The following is a 17,498-nucleotide window of genomic DNA, read 5'->3' as shown; positions in this document are numbered from 1 at the left end:
CAGGGGAAGTAATAGTACCACTCTATTCTGCCTTAGCAACACCTGAAGTACTGTGTCTAGTTCTGGGCACAATTGAGAAAGATATTGAAAGGCTGGAATGTGTGAGAGGTGACAATATGTTCAAGAGTCTGAAAACTAAGCCTTATGAGGAATGAGATAATTGGGTAAGTGTCAAAAGTAAACAACTTATACAGCTGCTACTTGATCCAGTTTCATCAACTATAAAAGCCATTGCAGTAAGTGCAATACCAAAACATATCCACAAAGGGATAAGCTGTGTGAAACAAGCTGAAAATCTGTGACCAACTATTACAACAGAGGACGAGATGGTTGGACAGTGTTCTTGAAGCTACGAACATGAGTCTGACCAAACTGTGGGAGGCAGTGGAAGACAGAAGTGCCTGGCGTGCTCTGGTCCATGGGGTCACGAAGAGTTGGACACGACTAAACAACAACAACTATTACTTGCCTAGCACTTGCTTTGATATGGAAAAGTCAACTATTGGCATCTTGTTTCTGCTCCGCATTGCCTTAGTAAAACGTGGGGATCAAAAAAAGTTTTACCCAAACAGAAAGAACGTGGCTAGAGATTATCAAAGAAGAATTCTAAGTCCACATTAGGGCAATGCCTTTATTAAGCCAAGGAAAATGTCGAAATAAAGTGGTATGCTCATATTGGTCAAGCCATTCATGACTGCATAAGATAAATTTTAAGATGGACTTTGGGAAAAGCTAGAATTCAAAATGAGGCACTTTTGGGTGCTTGCAAGTTTCATGTTACAGCATGGCTTCCAAAGAAGATGTGCCGAAAGAAGATGGCTTCCAAAGAAGATGTGCCTCTTATCTTTGCAAATACAACCACCAGTTCAGTTAATCAGTTCAGCCTCCATCCCAAGTGAAATGCAAAGGTTACTTTGGTTATTGAAGAACAGGAATATGGAGAACAGGACACCGCACAAAACTTAAGCACATATCCTATGATAAAAAGATGGCAGATGCTTCACAATCTTTATTATGTAGTTAGGAACACACCTCTCTGCAATAATATTTGATTCCCTCCCATCTATTCAAGGGGCATTTTGCCATCTTTACACTGGGCAATAAGCAGTTCAGCAAATGTGCCATAAATTAAAATGGTGGCATACATCTGAAAACTGTTCATTTAGCCTAAGGAGTGTGAACCTTTACTTATCATGTTTGGCTTATAGAACTTCAAAACTTTGATAGTTTCCCAACAAGTGTAAAAAGTGGAAATTAAAGGTTTAAGTAAAATGTATTTAAAGTGACAACAGCTCATATACTTGGTGAAAGACCAGGTGGTGTGCAGCTCTTAAGTTTACAAAAAAGCAACATTATAAAGGTATTTCAGTTTACTGTATATATTTACAGGAAATTGCACAGTAGCTCATACTGCGAAATATATCAGTACCCCACAGTATTTTAAGTCATTAGTATTGTCTATTACAGGATCAACAGTCCAATAGATCTTCCAATTGTGTCTTACAAAATTCACCTGTACATGAGGAAGGTGTTACAAAAAAGTGAATACTGTGAAAAAAAATTATTAGTCTATACAAGTTCTCTGAAACGAGCAATTTACTGGCTGTTTGTTACAGCAAATTCCAATGAAATAGCACATGCCTTACACATACACACCCAGAAGACTAGAGCTTTTAAACATTATTTAAGCTTCAGAACCAACAGCCACAAGTTGAGCAGTCATCTGGTTCACACCATTCAAATTACATATGAACAACAATTTTGGGTTACTGAAATTAAGTTACATTGCTAACATTTAGAAACAAGCATTCAAAGCTTGGCAAAGTGATTCACAATGAGACTCCATTAAGCCTGTAACCTAAAGAAAAAAATTCTCCTGCAGGTCCACAGCACACTACATCATGAACGCCATGGTGCAAGAGTCCACACACACATTCAGGATTTAAAAAAAATCCAATTAGACAATCATAGTATTCACTGAAGTGAAAAAAATTTAAAATCTCCTCTTCTCACCCAACCCCCGCCAAACATAATTTGCACCTCTTTCAAGATCACAGATTTTAACTGGGATTAGTCACAAGCTAGAAAAAGTGTTGCTTTAAGCTAAAAAGGGATTGTATATCCATGCTGTTAAACTGGTAAGAAAAGGCCTTTGCCAATAAAATTGTGCAAATTTTACATGTATCGACTTGTACCATTTGAGATTTGTGTGCCTCAAATAGTGCCATAGTTGAGTTAAAGACCCGAGTTTAAACAGAATGAAGCCAACATGTGTTTGAAATATTTCCCCAAAGTAATTCCATGATAATTATGAAATTTGAGTGTCTTTGTTCCTGCAACAAGTTCTTATGCCACATATAAAAAGAACCTATAAGTTTCAAATTAGGCATGCTAACCATAACAGTTCTCAACTGGAAAAGCTGCAGAGCACATTTTCCTAGAAAAATGTTCACTGCCATGATACACAAATATGTGCAAACCGCAAGGTCCCTAAAATAGCAGATGTAAGTTTATGTACAGAGGACACCACTATCCATTTAAATACACCAAAGAACAAGTCTTCCGGAGTTTATAACACAGAACAGTAGCCACCGCAGCCGCCTCGATGGCCCTCTTCATTGTTTGACAACTTTACACCTCTGTTTTGGCTCTCACTTTCCCACAGTCCTGGAGTCTGTATGATTTTCTCAACAAGCTCCTCAAAGGCACACTGTACACCATCACATGTTTTTGCACTTGCCTCTGCCGGGGGGGGGGGGGGGGAGAGAAGAAGAGATGAAATGTTATACATGTGTCACTGTATGTTGTCCCAACTTCCTCTTCCATGGGTGCACCATTAAGCAGACAGCACCATGGCTCTGTCATTTGCACACCAATGTAGGTGCAAAATTCTTGAAGACTTAGCTTAGTGAAACTAATAGTTTGGAAAAGGCTTTTGCATCACAGCAAGTAGAGAATATTCTTTGTGTCTCTCATCCCAGAGATTTGTGTTTCATCAAATGGTACACACGAACACACTGTGTCAAGCTGCAAGTGAACCAACATGGTCTCAGGCCTTCTCAGGGAGAGACAGATGGCTCACTGAAGTCATGTCAGAAGAAAGGAGGATGTCAGTACCTGGAGGAGGCAACAGCAGCAATACCTGTTCTGCTGAAAAGCACACTGAAACCCCCACAGGAGCTACTGGCAGCACCTGCCACCTTCCTCTTTGAAACTGCATCCTCAGGGAAGAGGGATGCAGAGAGAGAAGCAGATTTATCTTTACCTCTCTTAGCAAAAAAGGGCTGTGCATGAAATGGAAGACTCTTGAAATCAAGCTAGAAGGTAATGTAACAGTATTTCAATCAAGGCAACTGAGACCGTTTCACCACCTTTGCCCATTAATGGGACCCACAAGAGATTCCTCTGCGCAATCCATTGGGGGGTGGGGAGGACAGCAACAGAGCCTGGTGGATGGTACTCATCACATCCAAATAAGAACCAATGTGACAACAGCTGTATAGCTGTCATATTTCATGGCCAACATAAAGTAACAATGCAGTGGCATATACAGTGGTACCTCTGGATGCGAACAAGATCCGTTCCGGAGCCCCGTTCGCATCCAGAGCAGTATGCAACCTGAAGCGCCGAATCTGTGCATGCTCGCCGCGTGATTCAGCGCTTCTGCACATGCGCATGAAGTCATTCGACGCGTCTGCGCATGCATGAATCACCGAACCCAGAAGTAACCTGTACTTTGCAAATTTAGTTCCACAGCTTTACTTAGCTTACATTAATCCTGCTGTTGTAAAATATGGCTTTATCCTCCAAAACATGCACCACTATAACCCCAGCCATTATATCTTGTCGTACAACAACTGCAGCTAAACAGAACATTCCACCACACTTTGCATTCCTTTTCAAGGTCTTACCTATGAACAACATGGAATGTTTTCGGGCAAACTTGAGACCCTCATTTCTGTCAACTTCTCTGTTTTCCTACAACAAGCAGAACTGTCAGACACTTATAAAAATAAGCTTATGAATCACAGGGCAAAAATGTATTTCAGGGCTACTCACCTTATCAATTTTGTTTCCTACTAACATTTTAACTATATCATTTCTTGTGCAGTATGTTTCTAATTCAGTTAGCCAGTTGTCTAGTTTAGCAAAAGTGTCTCTTCTTGTGACATCATAAACTGAAATCAAGAATTAATAGCAGTCAGTGATGCATGTATTTCAAGGTTAAGAACGGAACAAACATTTCACCTTCAAATTTATAACCCTTTCTCTTGCCAAATTAGTTGCAGCACTGCAAGACTCACTCACCTACCCACCCCACCATAGCAGGGCCATCTCAAGCACGTCGGGCGTCCGGGCACCGTGGTGCGGCAATCGCTCAGTTTCTTGCCCCGCTCCGTTTCTTGCCGTGGCTGGTGGGCGGGCGCAGCGCGCAGTACGATTTCTGCACGGCTCCGCCGCACGGCGCTCCCCTACCGGGCCGGCGCCCTGACACCCCGCGCCACCCAGACTACCCCTAGAGCCGGCCCTGCACCATAGCACCGAGAAAGGGCTCTGGAGAATGCCTGATGTGCTGGTGGGATGAATCCTCCACCTATCCCATGCCACCTGAGGGAAGGGGCTTGCCTAATCAGATGGCCAGCCTTGAATTTAGTTATGACAACAAAGTTTAGAAACTAGACAGAGCCACGATACCAGTAAATGACTTACTGAACTGTGACTCTTCCCTTATTATTACTTCTGAGTCCTCTTCTCAATCAGCCACTGTAATCCTTGCTACTGACTTTCAGCTGTCACTTGAAGACCTTTTTATGCCAACAGGCCTATGCAGTTATTCAAACTTTTTATTATTCTACCCAGTCTTAATTATTATTTTCTATTGTCTTATAGTATTTTATTGTATATGTTGTTGTACACCACCTTGGCATTTTATATGAATTTGTTGTATATACATATTTTTATTAATAACAATAAACAACAGAACCAGAAGTCCATTTTGCAAGGTTCGGACTCCTCTGAATTGCCAGCTGTTGACTGATCAAAGCTAAGTAGCTGCTGACAACTAGACATCTGCTTAATCTCTTATAAGGGACTCAGCCCAGGTAATGTATTTAGACAAAGTAGTCTGACTGGATGGCTACAGCCTCCAATCCAGGTAGTTCTCACTGAGAACCTAGCTGCATTATTCCTCATTGAAACACCAACACAATTGCAATATTGTTTACAAAAGGTTTCAGTAGCTGTAAGTTCATGAACTTTTGGTAGACTAGGGACGAGGGGAGTGGATTTTGTGTGGATGGGCTGCAAGCTCCATTCAGTTCTGGTACTCAACACAACTTCATGGGCTCAGAATTGTTTAATTATAGACATGTCCTCTTTTGAATCTGGCTCCAGCTGGTGGATCTCAGGGTATTATTAAAACACAATGCTTGAAGTCTGCTCACCCCTGGGGTAGATAATGAAGTAAAGATGGAGGAACCTATTAAAATGTACTAGTACAGCAAGTTGGAGACTGATCTCAAGCAAGCACCTCAAGGATTACCTGGAGGCATGTTTCTTCATTTTCCATTTAAGAGCTAACTCTGGCCAGAAATGCACTGTAGCTTCCCTTTCTCCCCTCTTTTATTAAGTGAAGGAGATGCCTGTGTCATCAGATTGAGCAGATAGCAGTTAGAGGATGTGTAACCCTTAGCCTGTCAGTCATGTGCCTGATCAAAATTCCTTCCACACACAGGGAGCAATTCAAGAACCTGCATCTTGTCCCTTGGGAGAAAAGCAGCTGGGGAAGGGAACTGGAGCACAGTGGCCGGGGAAAAACATCATCCTGCACTCAATCTGGGAGTAAAAACACCTGCAGCTTCTTCACCCAGTAAAATAAAGCCTGCAGACGGGGAAGGAAGAGAAACAGCAAGAGCTACCTATAGAACTCCACCCTCCAGCAATTCCCACAGTTCTTATTTCTAACTTGCCACCCATTTGGCTGTGTAATGGTAAAATTACAGTAAGGCCAAGAATTTCAGTATCATGCCCTATACCAGAAAATGAACAGATAAGCAGTAACCAGCTGCATGCTTACCTAATATAACACCCTGTGCTCCTCTGTAATAGCTGGGTGTTAACGTTCTGAACCGTTCCTGACCTGCAGTGTCCTAAAAAATTCAGACAATTTTGAGAACCTATTTGACATAGTTAAACACATTTTTCCTGCAACTCCCACAACAGGCAGCATGCATCCTAATATTTTGTATTTTCACCTAGAAAGAACTTTCTGATTTGCATCTTCAAGACTGCAAACCTTTTCATGGCAAAGCTTAACAGGATACACTTCCTGGATTCTACAAAGGTTATCATGTGCAGAGTACAGCAGGTCTTTACTATGTTAGAGCCTATGGCAATAGACATACAATTCTATTTGCCCATTACAAACAAATGTGCACAAAGTTCCTCCTTCCATGTGCTATAGGCCTTATCTTGCCATTTCTTCTTCTATAGCAGGGTTTCCCAAGGTGGTCAATACTGATCCTCCTGAGGGCAGCAGAACTGTGCAGAGGGCAAATAAAGATGAAAGGGTTGAAAGGAGGTAAAAAATAGCCTGGGGTGGAAAAGAATTTCATGAGGCATAGTGCAAAAAATTTTTAATAGGAACTATGAGCCTCAGGAACAAAGGGCAGGAGCATGTACACTGTGCACTTCCCTTGCCAATAAGGAACCTCTGTTGCTGGTATTTCCAACATCATGCATGGCTAAAGCTGGGTTCAGCCATGTTTGTGCTCTTCTGAACAAATAAACAGGCTGAATGTCAAACAATGCTGTGACTTAAGGCTCAAATCCACAAACTTACAGCCCAATATTCAAAAGCCCAATCATCTCATTAGGGAAGATAAGAAAGGTATTGTTTCACTACTTTTAACTTCCTTATTTTACTTCTAAGAGTCACAATGATTGAAATAATGATTAATAAATAACTGATTAATAAATGTTGATTATATACTGTTATTTTATTTCATATCGTATACATTTCTTATAATTTGAGTTGGGTTGAGATGTACCTTGGTCCTGCAGCTGGTAAGTAGGTTTGAACTTCCCATGAATGAGCTGATTGATGAGGAGTTCAAAGCTGCTTGATTTGGGCACGTGAGCTAGTTCCCCCCATGGCAGGGCTAATTGATGTCTGTTTTCGACATTGTGATATATCACCAGCTAAACATTGTGATATCCCGATATATCACGATATCTGAAATAAGGATGTAACTATTTGGAGGTGATGGGGCAATTGTCTTGGCAACTGCTATTACTTAGGCTTCTAAAACAGATACATTTTCACTTACCTTTAACATATTGTTACAACTCTTATTTTATAGCACAGAGCAACAGGGGTAGCAGGAATCATGAGAGAAGTGATGACCAGCTTCATGGATGACCAGCTTCACAATTTTTTACATAGCACATGGACACATTGTGATTTGCCATGTCAAATATTATGAAACCGTTACTACAATGTGCACTTTAAACCTATTTTGTACTATGTATCACTAAATCGCACAGCCCTATCCTGTGGGAACTTACTTGCTGAAGTACCTGAACCCTGCAGAAGTTTTCAATACTGTATGCAGGTTCACTTTCACCACAGCAATGTTTTATTGAACTGTAGCCTAGTAACCAGTTGCCCAGTACAAAAAGTACACTGTTGCTTCCCAGGACTGGCTTTGATAACACTGGAAAGAGTCTTCAGGTATCAATATTGTTTTGCTATGAGCCACTTTGGCAACAGCCCATTGTGGAAAAGCAACATATGATTAAAATCAATCAATCCATACATACATCATTCAATAATGCAAGGTTCACATGCGTTATTACGACTTACCCAGATTGCTAGTTTAGCCTTGTTTCCATCGACAGATATTGTTTTCACTTTGAAGTCAACACCTACAAGAGAAGAATACTTAATGCTCTCCCCAGAAAAGGACAGAAGTTAAAACAGAAAACATGCCAGGTATTGTGGGCTACAACTCTCATCAGCCCCAGCCAGGATAGCTAATATTCAGGGATGATAGGAATCATTCTAATTTTGGCTCTTTTTGAATAATTATTCTATCTGCATCTAATATTCTAGCACAATAATTTGGAGATAGACAAATATTCTGTGTGTTTATGACTTTCAGATGAACTGCAAGACTGCAACATGTGACAAGATGTAGGTGAAAAAAGAAGCAAGTTTTAATTAGCTGTAAGTTTTGCTATTAAATGTAGCTCAAAAGCAAACCAACACAAAAAACATTTAATGTTGAAGGCAAACTACTGCAGAGAACCAAGCGGCCCATTTTACACAAGGTCATAACTTCTAAGTAAACATCAATTTCATAGGAAAACTGAATCTCACGTATAATTTGCCACATGCAACAGAGTCAAGAAAGCAGGCGTACATTTTCATGAACCCTACATCATATAAAACTGGTTCCAATACCGAAGTAACCTTTGTGTAACAAATGCTGTAATTAGCTGCCCAGAAAATGTATGTATGGTGACTTCTATAATAAACTCACCATACATACATTATAGTCATGTATGGTGACTTCTATAATAAACTCCCCTTCATGGATCAATGCCTTGTCGTGGCGAAGGGGCTTGAATAACTCAGAGAAGCTATGAGCTATGCCATGCAGGGCCACCCAAGATGGACAGGTCATAGTGGAGAGTTTTGACTAAACGTGATCCACCTGGAGAAGGAACTGGCAAGCCACTCCAGTATCCCTGCCAAGAAAACTCCATGGACAAAGACAACAGGCATATAAAAGTTATGACGCTGGAAGATGAGCCCCTCAGGTCGGAAGGCGTCCAACATGCTACTGAGGAAGAGCGGAGGACAAGTACAAGTAGATTCAGAGCTGATGAAGCGGCTGGGCCAAAGCCGAAAGGACGCTCAGTTGCGGATATGCCTGGAAGCGAAAGGAAAGTCCGATGCTGTAAAGAAAAATATTGCATAGGAACCTGGAATGTAAGAACCATGAGTGGAGGTAAGCTGGATGTGGTCAAAAATGAGATGACAAGAATAAATATCGACATCCTGGGCATCAGTGAACTAAAATGGAAGGGAATGGGCGAATTCAGTTCGGGTGACTATCATATCTACTACTGTGGGCAAGAATCCCGTAGTAGAAATGGAGTGGCCCTCATAGTCAACAAAAGAGTGGCAAAAGCTGTAATGGGATGCAATCTCAAAAATGACAGAATGATCTCGATACGAATCCAAGGCAGACCTTTTAACATCACAGTAATCCAAGTTTATGCACCAACTACCGGTGCTGAAGAAAGTGAAATTGACCAATTCTATGAAGACCTACAACACCTTCTAGAAATGACACCAAAGAAGGATGTTCTTCTCATTACAGGGGATTGGAATGCTAAAGTAGGGAATCAAGAGATAAAAGGAACAACTGGCAAGTTTGGCCTGGGAGTTCAAAATGAAGCAGGGCAAAGGCTAATAGAGTTCTGTCAAGAGAACAAGCTGGTCATCACAAACACTCTCTTCCAACAACACAAGAGAAGACTCTACACATGGATATCACCAAATGGGCAGCATCGAAATCAGATTGATTATATTCTCTGCAGCCAAAGATGGAGAAGCTCTATACAGTCAGCAAAAACAAGACCTGGAGCTGACTGTAACTCAGATCATCAGCTTCTTATAGCAAAATTCCAGCTTAAACTGAAGAAAGTAGGAAAAACCACTGGGCCAGTAAGATACAATCTGGATCAAATCCCTTATGAATACACAGTGGAAGTGAGGAACAGGTTTAAGGATTTAGATTTGGTGGACAGAGTGCCTGAAGAACTATGGATGGAGGCTCGTAACATTATACAGGAGGCAGCAACGAAAACCATCCCAAGGAAAAGGAAATGCAAGAAAGCAAAATGGCTATCCAACGAGGCCTTACAAATAGCGGAGGAGAGGAGGCAAGCAAAATGCAAGGGAGATAGGGAAAGATACAGGAAACTGAATGCAGATTTCCAAAAAACAGCAAGGAGAGACAAGAGGGTCTTCTTAAATGAGCAATGCAAAGAAATAGAGGAAAACAATAGAATGGGGAAAACCAGAGATCTGTTCAAGAAAATTGGAGATATGAAAGGAGCATTTCGTACAAAGATTACCATAATCAAGGACAAAAGTGGTAAGGACCTAACAGAAGCAGAAGACATCAAGAAGAGGTGGCAAGAATACACAGAGGAATTATACCAGAAAGATATGGAGGTCTCGTACACCCCAGGTAGTGTGGTTGCTGACCTTGAGCCAGACATCTTGGAGAGTGAAGTCAAATGGGCCTTAGAAAGCACTGCTAATAACAAGGCCAGTGGAAGTGATGATATTCCAGCTGAACTATTTAAAATCTTAAAAGATGATGCTGTTAAGGTGCTACACCCAATATGCCAGCAAGTTTGGAAAACTCAGCAATGGCCAGAGGATTGGAGAAGATCAGTCTACATCCCAATTCCAAAGAAGGGCAGTGCCAAAGAATGCTCCAACTACCGCACAATTGCGCTCATTTCACACGCTAGCAAGGTTATGCTTAAAATTCTACAAGGCAGGCTTAGGCAGTATGTGGATCGAGAACTCCCAGAAGTGCAAGCTGGATTTCGAAAGGGCAGAGGAACCAGAGACCAAATAGCAAACATGCGCTGGATTATGGAGAAAGCTAGAGAGTTCCAGAAAAACGTCTACTTCTGCTTCATTGACTATGCAAAAGCCTTTGACTGTGTCGACCACAGCAAACTATGGCAAGTTCTTAAAGAAATGGGAGTGCCTGATCACCTCATCTGTCTCCTGAGAAATCTCTATGTGGGACAAGAAGCTACAGTTAGAACTGGATATGGAACAACTGATTGGTTCAAAATTGGGAAAGGAGTACGACAAGGTTGTATATTGTCTCCCTGCTTATTTAACTTATATGCAGAATTCATCATGCGAAAGGCTGGACTAGATGAATCCCAAGCCGGAATTAAGATTGCCGGAAGAAATATCAATAACCTCAGATATGCAGATGACACAACCTTGATGGCAGAAAGTGAGGAGGAATTAAAGAACCTTTTAATGAGGGTGAAAGAGGAGAGCGCAAAATATGGTCTGAAGCTCAACATCAAAAAAACCAAGATCATGGCCACTGGTCCCATCACCTCCTGGCAAATAGAAGGGGAAGAAATGGAGGCAGTGAGAGATTTTACTTTCTTGGGCTCCTTGATCACTGCAGATGGTGACAGCAGTCACGAAATTAAAAGACGCCTGCTTCTTGGGAGAAAAGCAATGACAAACCTAGACAGCATCTTAAAAAGCAGAGACATCACCTTGCCGACAAAGGTCCGTATAGTTAAAGCTATGGTTTTCCCAGTAGTGATATATGGAAGTGAGAGCTGGACCATAAAGAAGGCTGATCGCCGAAGAATTGATGCTTTTGAATTATGGTGCTGGAGGAGACTCTTGCAAGTCCCATGGACTGCTAGAAGATCAAACCTATCCATTCTTAAGGAAATCAGCCCTGAGTGCTCCCTGGAAGGACAGATCGTGAAGCTGAGGCTCCAATACTTTGGCCACCTCATGAGAAGAGAAGAATCCTTGGAAAAGACCTTGATGCTGGGAAAGATGGAGGGCACAAGGAGAAGGGGACGACAGAGGACAAGATGGTTGGACAGTGTTCTCGAAGCTACGAACATGAGTTTGACCAAACTGCGGGAGGCAGTGCAAGACAGGAGTGCCTGGCGTGCTATGGTCCATGGGGTCACGAAGAGTCGGACACGACTAAACGACTAAACAACAAATAATAAACTACCCATCTCTGCATTGCTTGGCTAGCAGAAGTCATTCACAAAACAGAGGCAGCAAAAGAACGATGAATATACCTCTGCTCATTTTGCTATTTGTTTTGAGATAGAAATGAACGAGGTCCCATAATGTCAACACACAACTCAAGGAAGGGACAATCAGCTTCAGCAGCATCTAATAATGATAATGGTGGTGGTGGTGGTAATAATTTTATTCTCTGTACTCTGCCCATCTGACTGGTTTGCCCCAGCCACTCTGGAAGGCTTCCAATAGATAAAAAAAATAAAACCACAAACACTAAAAACTTCCCTGTACAGGGCTGCCTTCAGCTGTCTTCTAAAAGTTGTATAGTTACGGTATCTATCTTCTTGACACCTGATGGGAGGGTGCTCTACAGGGCAAGTGCCACTACTGAGAAGGCCCTCTGCCTGGTTCCCTGTAACCTCACTTCTCACAATGAGAGAACTGCCAGAAGGCCCTCGGGGCTGGATCTCAGTGGATCTCACCAACACTTTGAATTGTGCTCTAAGAATCAAAGTAGATCCTTTAGGACCAGTGTTATATGGTTATATTGTCTTGTAGTCAAGACAAACATCCAGAATGAATGAGGAAGGTTTGTGCCTGCTCTGCAACCAAATTCATGTACTCAAAAGCTCTTTTTCACAAAGAGCTTCACTTTTGGAGTAAAAAGAGTCCCCTGTAGACAAATGTAAGCTCTCTACTTGTTTACATGTGATTTTCATTAAATTTGAATCTGCTATTTCTCACCAAAATCTTATGTGGCAGCTGTGGCAACTCCTGCTGATCATGACAAATTCCACAAGCGTCATATTTCTTCCTTACAGAATCCTCTCCAACAGCCCCGCCTTGTAAACTTTAAATACTATAGTTCCATGCTTTATCCTTTGATCTATCTGACCTCATCACTGCTGAACTATGCAGGCCTCACAATTCAAAGCTATTAACATCTTCTCCCAAACAAACCAAAATGCTAAATATAGCCATGATCTTTGTATAGCCTTAGCAACATATGCAGAATACATGAACACAAAAAACAGAGACCATTACATTATTTCTGTAGAAATACCCACTTTAAAATGCTAAATGGTTGAAGGACAGTATCAATTTTGACAAGGAGAAGGATTAAGAAGTTCAACTCCTCCTGAAAAGTTTTTAGGACAAGTTGCAGATAGCAAAGCATGTGCTTTTACTATTTGTGGGCTTCCAAACCAAGTAGTGTGTCCACTTGCCATACTTCAAATTCCTACCATCACTCACTTACACAGGGCCTATGTCAAAATCAGACTTAACTATGAAGTGTTTTACAGGTTCAGCCAATTTATATTATTTGATATCAATATATTTGAACCTTGCAGTTTTCGAATTACTAGCAGCTTTTTTGTTCTGCATATGCAGAATCTGACTTGTCAGAATCTAACCTGTCAACAAATTCAGATATAGCTGCAATGCTGACAAAAAGGTGAGTAAACTACACTGTCAGCTTCCTTATGTTTCCCTTTTACAATGGGGACATGGTGGGGGTGAGAGGTGTCTAAACTTCCAATTTAAGCAAATTTCTTACAGCAAATCTCACCTAATTTTTGTGCCAGTGCTGCGTCTTTTCCTTATTAGTGATCAACTTTCTCCATTGCAGTGTCTCCACTTTTTACAGCATTTAGATCAAATAGTCTAAATTTGATCTAAATAACAACGGCATCACAAACTTACCAATTGTTGCTGCAAGCTCTGGATCAAATGTATCATCGGTAAACCGTAACAGAAGGCTGCACAAAGGAGAAGGGCATTTGAAGAAGAGAGAAGGAGAAAGAGAGAAGGAGAAAATGAGCATAGCAATAATTATATTTCAGAGATATAACTATCCAATCAGATACATTTGTAACAGATCTCAGATTTGCGTTGCCAAGTAACATGATTGTAACAGAAGATTCGCCCTCTCCCCTACCAGATTTCATTTTTTTTAGGACAGTCAACTCTCCCTCCTTCAGAAAATGAGCTTATCCTCTTTCAACATTAATTAATCCTTGTGCAAGCAAACTTGCAGCTCTATTGAGAAAGACTGGCCAAGACAGTGCCAGAGAGTTCCATTCTAGACTTCTTGAACTCACACCTAGGGTATGTTAGGGTTGCCATATTCCAAAAAGTTGTTAAGCGCTTTTTGTGCCAAAGTTGTTGAGCTATCTTTAAGGAAATTTGCCAAATTCTACACTGCCAATACTGCACAGCAGCAGATGAATGTTAAAATGTTGAGATAGCAGCATCAGGAGATACCCATTGGACTTGTGAATGTGCTGTGTAATACTGAGTGGTTAGACATTAGCTGCAAAGAAATGCTCTGTTTGAAAACTGAATGACAAATAACTCTTCTAGAGCTAGGGAAGCTCTGGCTTTCAAGATGTTGTTGAACTGCAACTCCCAGCATCCCTAGTCATGGTGGTTGGAGGACCAAAAGTTCACCATGTGATCATGGTTCTGCTGTAAGGATTACTATATTGTATGTGTTTACACACACAGCACAGCACACAAAATATGCTAAATAAGTGACAAGCAGTGTTAGAAACAATGAAAGCTAGGCACTAAATGGCACCTTAAACCTATGTTATGGGTGCAACAACAGAATATCTAGGCACACTTTTTAATAACAAGAATACAAAGCTGAAAATGAATGAAGTGCAGTTTAAATATGTTCATTTTTCACATGGTCTAGTCCTTCCCCTGCCCACCCCCCTAATATTCTTAAGAGGGTCTCTTCTTCAGTCTTTAGAAAGTATCCGGAAGTGGGGAGGCAGAAAAGGGTCCTCCTCCTTTCCTTCCACTTTACAGTTTTAACCTGAAATCTTTGGCGCAGTACTGCACCCAGAGCTCAAAAACTGCTTGAACCAATGAAATTCCCTGTCACAAGATGCACCTAGAACAATAGGAGTTTTGAACACTGGTGACAAGGTTATACCTACAAGCCTGCTAAAGCCTATCCCACCAACTGAAAGTCTACTTAAACATGAAACTCTTTTACACTGCTGATGGAAAATGACCAGGGTCCAACAGTAGCAGAATTCAGGTCTCTGGAAGGTATCACTCTTTCTAAATAACTAGAGTATCTTAGTTCTCTCACCAAGAACAGTTCACTCAAGAGCATATATATGACACTGGACTGTGTGCATTAAAATGTACCACTCTTCCCTCTCCTCCTCCCCTGCCAGTCCTTCATCTGCAGTCCTACTGGAAACCAAAGGTCTGAGAAAGCATCTCAACTGTATAGCTAACACAGAATCAAACTACAGTACTTTCCAAAGTGCAAGAATTCCAAAGGCTTAATTGTTAGTTTGGAACCAAAAAACAAGTTGATAACTCTCCTTACAGCGGATTACAGGTAAGCAGCCTGCTGTAATAATGTGAAGCTTTCTAAGGTCACATACTTGGAGATGACCTAATCCAGAAGAAATCTAAAGTCCTGGCTGCCAGCACTGAGTCCTTGCAACATCTTAAGAGAGTCATGTACAAGGGGGTGGGGCACTGACTCTGCACTTTATACACACATCCTCCACAAATTTGTTAGCCTCTTCAATTTTGTAAATTCAAAATAGCAGACTTGGTTACTAAATATACTGCTGTAACATATACAAGAACACTTTCTTCAAATAACATGAAGCATTATTGATGGTGCTGCCATAGAGTCAAACTCCACACTGATGGGTGTCTGCCTGGCATTTATACATACAATATATATGTGAAATAAAGTTATGGAAGTGGTTTTAAGGTCATGAATTAGTCTTTCAATATAGGCTGCTTCTTCTGTATACTTTCCTTTGTATCCTAAAGGATGTCCAAATAGCGTACGAGTTCACATGATGAATAAATTGATGATCAATTTATGACACAGACACAGCACAATGGGCTGTACTTCACAACCCAGCAATAGTAAGAAAGGGATCATGTGGAATCTAGCTAGTAACTGTGAGAGAGACACTGCAGACAAGGCAAAGGTTATTGTGATTGAGAAATGAGAAGGAGCCCAGATATGAACAGAAGCTCAGCAAGACACAGATAAACAAAGAAGGCCCTTTAGAACAGGGGGCTAGAATATTTATTCATTTATGACAGCAAACACCACTAGGGAGGGAATGCAGATCCTTAAACGACTTCATATCTAGGTACTTGGGAGTATCTCTCTAAAAGTGGGAATCACGAGGAGAGCCTGCTTGACACACTTTAGTCTGTTCTCCACAAAGGAAGATCTGCTGTCCCAATTTCAGTTGCTGTGCATTATGTGGAAACATGGGAAGGGCCCAATACTCCATGGTAAAACGCCCTTTCACCTTCCGAGAGGCCTGCCTGGCACCAACTCTAAACAGATTCCAGAACCAGGTCAAGTCCTAGTTATTATTCCCTCAGGCATTTGTTGCCTAACACTGCAGTTTGTTTATTTTAAGAGTAGCATCTACTTATCGTTTTGTGCCATTTTGAGTTATTGTTCAATAAACGAGCTACATTTCACACCAAGGCCAAACAGCACCGGGTAGGGCTATAAACATTTTAAGGAGAGGGGAAAGACCATTTGAATCCTGATTTCTCCAATATAAGCCCAGGTTACCATCTCTTACTTCGGCGTGTGATCCTACGCGTTGGCTCCTGGCCTAGCAAGCCTGACAGTGCCCTACTCTCCCCAGAGACGTTGCAAGAGAAGGGGCGAAGAAACCTTTGCGTGGTCCCAGAGAACTAGATGCAATGGCTGCGAGGTAAGGGGTTGAGCCCCGGGATGATGTTTCCAGAACCAAAAGTATCCAATAATCAAGCAACAGGCCGGCGTGTGGATGAAACTGAGCCTCTGTGCATATGCAGAAGGCGACGCCCTGATCCGCGGAGACAACGAGCCAGAGGGAGAGCTTTGGCCCCAGGGACGAATGTCCCAAGTCAGGGGGCGTGGCGTCCAGTCCAGCTTGAGCCCCGGCACCCACCCCTCCCTCTTCCTCAGGAGTTAAGGCCTGAATCCGGCCAAGGCTTCCTTGGGAGTAAACCCCACCCAAGTCCATAGGCAACAGCCCCTAATAAGCAGGGGGGGCAGTTGCAGTGGGAGGGGGGTCTTGGCCCCCTGCCCCTCCCCGGTGACAAGGGGGCGGAAGCGCTTTCGGTCCTGAGGGGGGCTGCTGCCAGGCAAGGCCTACTCGGGGTGGGGCTGGGGAGGAAAGGAGAGGCCGCAGCCGAGGCCCGGCCGGCTGGCTGGCAGGAACCTCACCTAGACTTGCCGACGCCGCTCTCTCCGATGATGAGGATCTTCAGCGTGGTCAAAATATCCTCGTCCATCCCGACAACCGGAGGCCTCTGGCCCGACCGACCCAGCTCCTCAGTCGCTGCTACGCAGACTGCCACGTCTTCTGCGCATGCGCCCACCCCACCCCCTCAAACTCGCCCTTATCCGCCTTCCCGAGGCGCTGCCTTTGTGCGCTTGCGCGCGGAGGGGGCCTTCCGCATTCCAGCTCTTCGCTCCGCCCCTCCGGAGGTGATGGTGCGCCGCGCGAGCCGGTCAGCTCCTGGGGCGCAGGCGCAACGCCAGGGCTGTTTCCTCGCCGGTGTGATGAGCTAAGGAAGAAGCCTTCAAAGCGCAGCGGCAGGTGGAAGGAGGCGCCCCTAGGAGAACTCGCTGGGAGCACGGGAAGGAAGCTGCATGGCG

The 17,498-nt window shown here is 42.6% G+C and overlaps 1 protein-coding gene across 1 annotated transcript; it reads right to left on the bottom strand.

Annotated features, from left to right (window-relative positions):
* Nucleotides 1-611: 611 nt before the first annotated feature.
* On the bottom strand, nt 612-17,221 carry RAB18 (RAB18, member RAS oncogene family). The gene is made up of 7 exons (XM_035129539.2): nt 17,064-17,221; nt 13,541-13,596; nt 7,865-7,926; nt 6,077-6,149; nt 4,060-4,178; nt 3,912-3,978; nt 612-2,742 (listed from the first exon to the last, which is right to left on the bottom strand). The coding sequence occupies exons 1-7, from the start codon at nt 17,129-17,131 to the stop codon at nt 2,570-2,572; spliced, it is 618 nt and encodes a 205-aa protein (XP_034985430.1). The 5' UTR covers nt 17,132-17,221; the 3' UTR covers nt 612-2,569.
* Between the last annotated feature and the right edge of the window lie 277 nt (nt 17,222-17,498).

This window comes from Zootoca vivipara, chromosome 12, assembly GCF_963506605.1.
Source record: "Zootoca vivipara chromosome 12, rZooViv1.1, whole genome shotgun sequence".
NCBI lineage: Eukaryota > Metazoa > Chordata > Lepidosauria > Squamata > Lacertidae > Zootoca > Zootoca vivipara.
The sequence above is the reverse complement of the archived record's forward strand: the minus strand, read 5'-3'. Positions and strand labels throughout refer to the sequence as shown.

Bases quoted from the DNA above. Each gene is read 5' to 3' on its own strand.
- RAB18 (XM_035129539.2), bottom strand. From the start codon at position 17,131: ATGGACGAGGATATTTTGACCACGCTGAAGATCCTCATCATCGGAGAG. The intron at 4,179-6,076 runs GTAAGCATGCAG...TCTTGATTTCAG, and splicing joins AGCACAGGGTGTTATATTAG to TTTATGATGTCACAAGAAGA. The intron at 3,979-4,059 runs GTGAGTAGCCCT...TGCTTGTTGTAG, and splicing joins TAGGAAACAAAATTGATAAG to GAAAACAGAGAAGTTGACAG.